This window comes from Camelina sativa, chromosome 15 (genome assembly GCF_000633955.1).
Source record: "Camelina sativa cultivar DH55 chromosome 15, Cs, whole genome shotgun sequence".
Lineage (NCBI taxonomy): Eukaryota > Viridiplantae > Streptophyta > Magnoliopsida > Brassicales > Brassicaceae > Camelina > Camelina sativa.
Genome location: NC_025699.1, coordinates 8872406 through 8882500, shown reverse-complemented (window position 1 = coordinate 8882500; position 10095 = coordinate 8872406). Strand labels below are relative to the sequence as shown.

Sequence of the window (10095 nt, the reverse complement as noted above, 5' to 3'; positions counted from 1 at the left end):
TTTACCGCTAAAGGCAATGCCAGAAGAAGCAACAACACAGGTCTGAATAACAGTATTCTCCTGGCGAGTAAATGGCTGTTTCAAGAACCCAGACCTATGGAGCATCTTGGTCCATGTCTTGACAAAGAAGAAACCCAGAAGACCAGCTGAGACGTTGAGCGAAGGTATGATTCCCGTTGTGAGGTTAAGCTTCATAACAATGAAGCTAAACAAGATGCTTAGGAAAAAGCTCACTACAAAAGCCCTCAAGGTCAGCTGCTTCTTCCAAGAAGGTACTTCTCTACTCTCAAAGATCTTCTCCACAGATTCATCCTCTTCCTCTTCATCTTCGTCTTCTTCTTCAACATACTTGTTCTTGGCTTTCTCTGATTCTGGACTAAAACCAGTTTCCTGCAACTCATGTTCCACAATCTGACGATCTCCTTTTCTCATCCTTCCTCTTTCTTTCTCGTTTTCTCTGTTTCTTAGATCTACGAGAGGGTGAGATGGTGGAGCAAGTATTATTGGAACGAGAATCAAAGCTCTAAGGAGTCAACTTGGACTCGTTTTTAACATTCTGACAAATCAGATAGCTTTATTCTACTTTATTTACTTAAAATTCCTTGTCGGTATGTCTGTAAACAGCTATTTATATTTGGCAATTAAGTTGTTAATGGTTTACTAAATCAACACAAACACCATTAAGTTCTTGCAAGTTCTTATCCAACATGCTTGGACACACAACAAATATCTTCAATCATTTTATAGAAACAGTGTTTTTGAGTGCTCTCTAGACCACAGAAGTAAATAAAAAGTCTATACCTTTTTTATTTAAAAGGATAATGACAATTGAAGATAAGGAGACATACAAAACCAATGGTGTGATTTATTTCCTTCATCTCGAAATGGCATATCTTTCTCAATAATAAAATGAGAAAACAAGAAAAGGACCAATCTATAAATTATATATTCCCATAAACACTACAATCTGATTTACACGTGAGGACCACACTATTACAGACCTTTTTTTTTTCAACTTTTGATTTTTTTAAGAAAACACTAGGAGACACAACAACGGTTCAATTCCTAAAAATGTCATCTTTTGTTTTTTTAGATAACGCTTCTAAAAGAAACTTGTCATTTTGCTTTGGAAGAAAAAACAAAACAAAACAAAACTTGATCTTTAACCAGTGGAGCTGTGATTATAGAACCTTGAACATTGTGAAGCAGGTCTTGAGAGTAGAGGTGCAACTTCGATCGGACACGTGGACAAACCAACGACTGGATCAGTCTCCATACAGTTATAGGACAAACAGAGAGAAACAGAGTCTGGTAGTTGGAGACCAGAGTTCCAAGGGAATCTCGTGAAGTAGTTATGTTGCAAGAAGAGCTGTTTTGTTGTACCGTTGATTAAGCTCTTGACGTATTCCTCTGGAATGTCTCCTGTGAGACGGTTATTGTTCAAGAACAGAGCCTCTGCTCCGGCGAGCGCGGGAGGTAAGTCTCCGGAGATTGAGTTATGGCTCAGATCAACAATGGAGCCCTGTGGTAACAATGCCGGCGCTATGGAGGTGGCGATGGATGTGAAGTTGTTTCGTTGTAGGAACATTGTTGAGATTGTGGGGCTGAAGAGCGAGTTAGGGATTGCGCCGGTGAACTGGTTCATGCTGAGGTCGATGTATATCAGCTCTGTTAATGGCTCTAAGGCGTTGATTGTGCCTTGCATTGAGTTTCCGGAGAGAGATAAGTACCGGAGAGTGATCGGGAAAGCGGGTGGGAGTTCGCCGGAGATTTGGTTCAGCTTTAGGTCTAAATGGAACAAGGGGCTAGAGACAGGGTTAAGGTTGTTGGAGAAATGGTTTGAGGCTAAAACAAGGACTTTGAGTTGAGGGAGAGTAGTGAGAAAAGGAGGGAGAGAACCTGAGAGTTGGTTATAGCTAAGGTCAAGTGTGTGGAGGCTTGAGAGAGATGATAAAGAAACGGGTATAGGACCGGTTAAGCGGTTTCTTGTTAAGGAGATGACTCGAAGGAGAGGGAGGGAATCGAACCGAGGAGGGAGAGGACCGGTGACAGAGCCGGGGTAAAGAATGAGTTGGGTTAAGTGGGTTAGATTGGAGATGGAAGGGGAGAGAGAACCGGAGAGATTAGGGCCAAGAGATAAGCCGGTGACACGGCCAAGAGAAGAAGAGCAGGTAAGGCCTGAGAAGGAGGAACAAGGGTCAGGGACTGTGAAGTCCCAGGATGAGAAGAAGGCTGAACCGGGCATGTCGGTTAAAGAGTCTCTGATGGATTCCAAGGCGGCTCGATCCGTTGGAGCTAATGAAGAGAAAGTGGAGTGGACGAGAGTGAGCAGAAGGAGAAAGAGAGTGTAGCTCATGTTGTGTCTTTTTTTTAGAGAGTTGTGTTGTTCTCTTTCGTCAAATGAGTAATAAGTTTGGTGAGAGGTTTTTTAAAGAAAGAGGAGAGAGCGTGAGAGAAAAGAGTAATAATGAACTACACAGCATGTGTGTNGGCTAAAACAAGGACTTTGAGTTGAGGGAGAGTAGTGAGAAAAGGAGGGAGAGAACCTGAGAGTTGGTTATAGCTAAGGTCAAGTGTGTGGAGGCTTGAGAGAGATGATAAAGAAACGGGTATAGGACCGGTTAAGCGGTTTCTTGTTAAGGAGATGACTCGAAGGAGAGGGAGGGAATCGAACCGAGGAGGGAGAGGACCGGTGACAGAGCCGGGGTAAAGAATGAGTTGGGTTAAGTGGGTTAGATTGGAGATGGAAGGGGAGAGAGAACCGGAGAGATTAGGGCCAAGAGATAAGCCGGTGACACGGCCAAGAGAAGAAGAGCAGGTAAGGCCTGAGAAGGAGGAACAAGGGTCAGGGACTGTGAAGTCCCAGGATGAGAAGAAGGCTGAACCGGGCATGTCGGTTAAAGAGTCTCTGATGGATTCCAAGGCGGCTCGATCCGTTGGAGCTAATGAAGAGAAAGTGGAGTGGACGAGAGTGAGCAGAAGGAGAAAGAGAGTGTAGCTCATGTTGTGTCTTTTTTTTAGAGAGTTGTGTTGTTCTCTTTCGTCAAATGAGTAATAAGTTTGGTGAGAGGTTTTTTAAAGAAAGAGGAGAGAGCGTGAGAGAAAAGAGTAATAATGAACTACACAGCATGTGTGTGTGTGTGAGTGAATATGTTAACGTTATGGACTCTTGTTCGAAAATGTGTTAGTTTATTTATGATTACGCCTCTTTTTTCACTCTTGTCGGTGACATTGGCGGTTGTGGTCCCTTTTTTGCATTCAAATCTCTTCAGGAGGTAATTTAAGATTTGGGAGATTCCGGTTTTTTACTCTCTTCAAGTTCGATCTATTCGGTTTGACAAAATTGTGTACAGATATGCCAAACCTATAATCTTAGCTGATGAAGTAAATAAGTGTATAAACTTGAAATTAAAATATACGGAAAAGTCTTCGTTTATTTGATTCAATTTCCACAGCTATGGATGGTTAAGTTGTACTATATTAGAACTAGAAGTAAGGTTTGGTTTTGGTTTTGGTTTCGGTTTTGGTTTTGGGTTTTGGTTTGGGAAATTGGCAAGAATAACCCAAAAAAAAACTATAGTTAAGTGAGTAACTTTCTAACCATTTAACTATTATATACTTTGTATTATCTATAATAATGACAACTATATCCTCATTGCATAAGTAACAGTTGCCACTAGTCATTGTGTTTTCTTCTCTCTTCCTTAGGTTGACATATATATTCTTCTCTTCCCATTTTCTCTTTTTCTATTTACTTAGGGAAATTACCTAGAATATTACATAAAAATAAGTTTATTACTAGACTAAGACGTTGAGATTTCTGTCTTACTAGAATAACACATAAAAGTTTGCAAATTACTTTTATATTCTGAGTTGTGTTGTGTGTTTTATTACGTTTTATGTCATTCTCTTTTAAAACAAAGGGCAAAATAAAAAGATCATAAACCTGATCCCTTGAATCATTGTGTTGTTTGTCTTACAATAGTTTGGAGAAACATATTTAATTATACAAAGAAAAATCATCAGCTAAATTTCTTCGATCTTCATGCTAATCTAAAGGAAGCTCTCTCCTCTGTTTCTCTCACCTGCGATTATGTTTTCGATGGGCATGTTCATCTTCTTGTTTATTTCCGGAGTTCCAATGGCCATTGGATCGATCCGCCGTTCACAGGCAAGTGATTTGGTTTCTCCAATAGGCGGTGGCCTGTTTGAATTCTCCTCCACTCGATCTCTCGAGAGGATCCGTTCGAGATCTATGTTGTTTTTGCTTTCTCCTTTCCAGATTTAAGTCCGGCGTCGATGTAATAAGTCCGGCATCGAGTCGTCAAGCCGCTGGATCATCGAGTTACTGTAGACGATTGCAAAAACGTATTTGTTTATTATCAGCCGAAGCGACCGAAGCTTGACGACGAGGCTTAGTTAACTCTGATTCCTTTTCAAAGTAGCGATTTTCAGGGTTTCTCGCTGAGCAGGAGGAGCAAGAGCTGGAGAAGTATGCTTAGAGAGCAGGAGGAGTATGCTTAGAGAACATGATAAGTTCGATTTGTTTTTGGATTTGTTCAGATCTTTGTAAGCATCCTATAGATCATGATTGATTCTCCGACAAAATATCATATTTCTTCGAAAGGGTTTCTCTGAATCTGTCTAAGTAGTAGTTTTGAGAAAACTTACCGTTTATAAGATTTGAGAAAGTTAGTTCATGAAATCTTTGTTAGTTTTATCCAGTTTATAAGGGGAAAAATTGTTATTGATTGTGTCCCTGTGACTCTTCTTTCTGTTTATATTCTCCTTCAGCTAAAGTTGATTCCTTTGGTTTGCAGGTCATAGTTGCATTTCCAGATGATGGAGCCTGGAAGCGTTTCCACAAGCTCTTGGATCACTACCCCACGGTGTGTAGCTATCTAAACTGATATTTCATTAATCTTCATTTGAACATCTTTGTGACATTCACGATATCTAATGGATCTCAATCTTGAATCATAATAGGTTGTGTGTATAAAAGTTCGTGAAGGAGATAAGAGAATAGTCAGGCTGAAGGAAGGTAACCCCTCTGGTTGTCACGTTGTTATCGTTGATGATCTTGTGCAGTCTGGGGGTACACTCATTGAATGCCATTGGAACCCTCATGAACAATCTCCCTGCATTTTGCATCTACCTATAGCAAACTTCAATGACTTCTTAAACACACAAGTGTTAAGATAAAAACTAAGGAGAGGCTCTACGTCAAACTTGATTAAGTCTTTCATGCTAACTTGTGTTAACATTCCAAGTTCAGACTAGTTTTGATCGAGAATACTTGTTATTTCTTTAATCTGCAGATGATGTTTTATGCAAATCTAGTCTGAAATTGTCAAGAGAATTGGCGGTTTCATTTGTCTTAACTGTTTCACTTTCTTTTTTGTCACACAAAAAGTATTGGCAGCTCATGGAGCCACGAAGGTGAGTGCTTATGTAACTCACGGTGTCTTCCCAAAGAGCTCGTGGGAGCGTTTCACCCACAAAGATTACATGAACTAACTTTCTCAGATTCAAATCACATTTTTTGTGAGAATTACATTTTTAAGATTTGAGAAAACTTGCCGTTTTCTGTGATGAATGCAGATGGATTTCCATTGATCTCTTTAAGATCAGTGCCAAATGCATGAGTTTTCATGTTAGAATTTTTGTTATGTCTGCAATTTGTGAGTTTTGGTTGACTTGGGATTTGTGCTTCTTTCAATGGCTGATTAATGTGTTACATGGTATCGTTATTGATACTCTTTAGTTTATTGGATTTTTTAATCAAATTGCTTATATCCTTGTATTGAATTGAAAAACTTGATTGCAGGAGCTATGATTTCAAGCATATTCAAGAAAGAAGAATATATGGGTTCTCATATATTATGAACAGTGGAGAAAACACGTTTCATCAAGCTTCATAATTCTCTTAGTGTTGGTGAATTACAAGGCCAAACCGGCGACTGCTGCAATGGAAAATAAACAAAAAGGTTGGTTTTCTCAACTTCTCTTGTAGATATATCCTTGAAGTACGAATTAGCTTATTAATTCTACAAGGAACTCTATAATATTTTTTAGTGATAACTTGACTAAGGAACTATGCATAGATAGTGTTTGATGAATGTTTCAATGAAACTTGAACTTATTTTGTGTTGGACTTGAATTCAATAACACACAGTCTTTGTTTTTTTTGGAATTGCACATAGACGGTTAGCACAAAGGTGGCTGGTTCCGGTGTTATCACAGCGGGTTTTGAGTTAAAGCCTCCTCCATATCCTCTAGTACGTTTTCTTGAATTTGTTGTTTTCATGAGTTGGAAACTAAGTTTCTTAGATTAGAAAAGACCCTGCTTTTAGATGGTTGATACAATTATATTAGACTTTGTTCTTTCTACTGCTAATCATTACTTTCAATTTAAATGACCGTATGCAAGAACAACAGCATTTTATCTGTGTATTTATTTCTTGTATATCTAGTTTAGATTGAAAACTGTGTTCCTGCAAAGAAAGCTCGATTGATTGTATTTGATATTACTTTATTTGTTTCCCTTCTCGAAGTTGTAAATGGCATAAGATTATATTGGGTTTTCTAGTGATGCAGTTTTTTCGGTGGTGTGATATTCTTTGCATGTGTGCAGAAGCTACAGACTTTGGTTAGATTTTTGGTCTCTCCGTTGTTATATACTTCAGGTTTGAATCATCAATCCACACTCTTCAAAATACATTATTCTCATCATGAATTTTGCAGCTCTACTTCATTGTTTTTAAGATGGAAAGAATCAACTGGTACAACAACTTGGTCTGATTTGATTTTGGTTGTTATGCAGAATGGTATGACACCATTGAAAAAGAAGTGACAAAGATCGGAAGTCCAAGGTCCAAGAGGGTAGAGAATTCACAAATTTATCTTGTAATTTCTACTTTTATTATGTAACATAGGTCTTTAAAACCTTAATTATCATTTTCATATTTGAAGGTGCAGGGGAAGATGTAAAATCAGAACAAGGAAAAGAGAAAGCAGCTGAAGGTAATTTTATCAATTTACTCTAAAGTTTGTATATTTTATTAGGTTCTAATGATGATGATGAACACATGGCCTTTGTAAATGATATAAAATTGTCTTTCTTCAGAGAAAGGAGTGCCAGATTTCTGGCTTATTGCATTGAAGAACAATGAAATTACTGCTCAGGAGGTTCGTTATTAGAACATTTCTTATTCTTTTTGGGTAATAAAAGGGCGACTCTCTATATTTTATTAGGTTCCTTATGTGTATTTTTTCCATGGTTTTAGATAACTGAGCGAGATGAAGGGGCTCCCAAGTATCTTAAAGATATCAAGTGGGAGTAGGGTTGAAAAACCAAAAGGTTTCAAGCTTGAGTTTTCTTTTGATCAGAACCCTTACTTCAAGAACACTGTCTTGACCAAGACATATCCTGGAAAGTGTTTGACACAAAAGATTCTTAAAAAAGAAGCCAAAGAAAGGATCCAAAAACACTAAGCCGATCACTAAGACTGAGGACTGTGAGAGCTTCTTCAACTTTTTCACTCCACCCCAAGTTCCTGACGATGATGAGGATCTTGATGATGAAATGGTATGTCCATCTCCCGTTGCACTTTAACTTTTGATTCAGTACATAAGATTGTGTTAAACATTAATATGATCATTGAATCTTGCACAGGCTGATGAACTCCAAGGCCAAATGGAACACAACTATGATATCGGGTTTATACCTTTTTATTTCATCTTCTGTTCTCTTCATTTAATTCCTCAGTCAAAAGATATGAATCTACTGTTTATCCCATCTCGCACTGTGTCATGGTTCAATGGTGAAGCTGTTGAGGCAGATGACCTTGATATGGAAGACCACGATGATGAGATTGACGAGGATGATGACAAGGAGGAATAAACTGATCAAGGAAAGAAGAACAAAAGGAGGGTAATTACTGTTTATCCAAACTTGAGGTTCATGTAGACACCTGGAGGTCTCTCTCGGGGTTGGATCGAGAGCAACTGTGTTGAATCACCTACGACATCTGCCCACCCATAATGTGGCTCAGCCCTTCGCCAAAAACATGATCCAAAGATATATTAATAAAGCACAAAATTAGATAATATGTTTAGATTTAAGCTCTCTCTCTTACTCATAGGACGTTTCTTCATCCACCACTATGTCCCAGCTTTCTCCCGTTGTACTCTTTTGTATTTATGAACCTTTCTGCAATCACATACATAATAATATTAGACCTCTGTTGTTTCAACTGCTCATATATGCATTTGCAGCTACATTTGAAAAAAAAAATGCATTTTCATATAACAAATATTTACATCAAAGGGAAACAAATCATGTTGTGGATTCATTTAGTAAATACATTAAGGCACAAACATCCGAGACAATAATCAAAGTTCCTTACCCGTTTCCAAAGTGTTCCTCTCCCCACGTTCTTGACCAACCTACAATCATGTGAGATAATCGAGTCACATGGGATCAGAAACGTATCAAATGAGATGAGGGAAATCAAGGAAGAAGAAGAAGAAGGAACTCACCGTCGCTGTTAGGTGATACATGCCATGTCTCTCCCTGACGTGAACCTATCCCACTGAAAAATTTCTCTTCCCACTTGTCACCCCAATTGGTTCCCAACTCTGTCTCAGCCCATTTTTCAGCCTATCCCACTCGGAACGTATAGACTAACCAGTGACCGAAGCATTTAGAACTTGTAAATAAAACAGAGTAGTTAGAAGTGAAAACCATTTGAGGACAGATCCTCTTCCATCATAACGTTCTCCCCACTTTACCCACCGAATACAACAGGATATTAGTAAAAATTTATTTGGTATACACATAATTATACATAGTTGTCCAGTTGTACTTTCATATTCATAGTTGAACTTTTGCATTTTTTCGTATTTCCAGTTGGACTATTATATAAATTATTAATTAGCAGTTGACCACAAGATTTATCATTATTAATTAGCATATACAAGGTTTTCATAACACAATGTTCATTATACTTTGGGTTTCACCTCTTTTGCTTCATTTGAGGTGATCACTTACTAAGTCTTCCTTATACTATAAAGAGTGTTTTATGTGAAAACGATAGTATATATTAGAAAGTGATAAATTATTGTATTGTTGATTAAACATGGTTATTTAATAGTTCAATATGTAAAGAAATTCTTATAAACCTTAATTATCATTTTCAAATTTTAAATATAAATGCAAATCTAAATATATATTTAGTTGTACCTAGTTGAACTGAGTATTATATATTTATGTTATCTAAATATTACCCTCTATAGTTAAAATGTAATTTTGTGTGGTTATTATTCATTACCTCTCAGAAATATAATAAATAAATAAACAATTATGAATCACATAGGTTGTTCTAGTAACATCTCTTACTTTTTCTAGTAACATCTTTTACTTGTTCCATTTATGGTGAACAACAACGACAATATTAGCTAGGGTTGCAGAAGAAGATATATTGAAGATGACTACAAAATTACAATAATATCATTCATTAAAACGGATTTATGGACACTAAGCAAAAGAACGTTATTTACGTACACTAATCTCAAGAACATTTTGTATGTATAAGTTCATATGTACGTACACGTTTATATGTACGTACACGTTCGATTTTAGGTTTAATGAACCCGAAATTACCATAATATCCTCGTCTTCTACCTCTAACATACGACTGAAAACCCTAATTTCCCCTGCCTCAATTTATTTTTTCACGACTTATATGTCTATTTTTTTGGTTTCACTTGTGGGGTTTTTACTCAACTATTATAGATTTTCGTCTCAACATCTGATTTCTAAATTAAAAACCTATAAAAAGTGAGTTATATAGATTTTCGAAACGATATCTTGCTCTTCCATGGATGAACCCAGAGGAAAGATTAACGAAACAGAGTAGGAAAAAGACGTTTGCTCCGGCCGACAAACAGAATACGATTGATGAATCTGCTACAAACGTTATTACATGAACACCATAGATCGGAAGAACAGCAAACGTGTTTAGATCTACCTCCAATAAGTCTATCGCAACGCTAGACTGTCTTTGACAGCTCAAACAAATTCGTGTTATTCTG

General features: G+C 37.5%; 2 protein-coding genes and 1 long non-coding RNA gene across 12 annotated transcripts in view; 1 reads left to right on the top strand and 2 right to left on the bottom strand.

The window, feature by feature from the left end:
* Positions 1 to 653, bottom strand: part of LOC104746112 (probable metal-nicotianamine transporter YSL5) — a 3699-nt gene extending 3046 nt beyond the window's left edge. Inside the window, exon 1 of one of the 2 annotated variants that reach the window (XM_010467518.2) lies at positions 6 to 653. In XM_010467518.2, the coding sequence (XP_010465820.1) occupies positions 6 to 432 (427 nt within the window). In that variant the 5' untranslated portion in view covers positions 433 to 653. The remainder of the gene's footprint in view (positions 1 to 5) is intronic. The other variant, XM_019237160.1, reaches the window with a different exon arrangement.
* LOC104746110 (leucine-rich repeat receptor-like serine/threonine-protein kinase BAM2) lies at positions 926 to 3240 on the bottom strand. 2 transcript variants are annotated; one of them, XM_019237161.1, is made up of 2 exons: positions 2506 to 3240; positions 926 to 1858 (listed from the first exon to the last, which is right to left on the bottom strand). In XM_019237161.1, the coding sequence occupies exons 1-2, from the start codon at positions 3001 to 3003 to the stop codon at positions 1163 to 1165; spliced, it is 1194 nt and encodes a 397-aa protein (XP_019092706.1). In that variant the 5' UTR covers positions 3004 to 3240; the 3' UTR covers positions 926 to 1162. The 2 variants fall into 2 exon arrangements, with proteins under 2 accessions (XP_019092706.1, XP_010465817.1); XM_010467515.2 differs by lacking the exon at positions 2506 to 3240 and having other exon boundaries at positions 926 to 2482.
* LOC104746109 lies at positions 3898 to 8262 on the top strand. 8 transcript variants are annotated; one of them, XR_002035535.1, is made up of 11 exons: positions 3901 to 4569; positions 4821 to 4889; positions 4987 to 5741; positions 5828 to 5987; positions 6204 to 6278; positions 6590 to 6686; positions 6824 to 6882; positions 6973 to 7023; positions 7127 to 7188; positions 7287 to 7588; positions 7676 to 8262. It is a non-coding gene; the product is annotated as an uncharacterized LOC104746109 (long non-coding RNA). The 8 variants fall into 8 exon arrangements; XR_002035539.1 differs by having other exon boundaries at positions 3911 to 4514; positions 4987 to 5041; XR_002035534.1 differs by having other exon boundaries at positions 3911 to 4569; positions 4987 to 5041.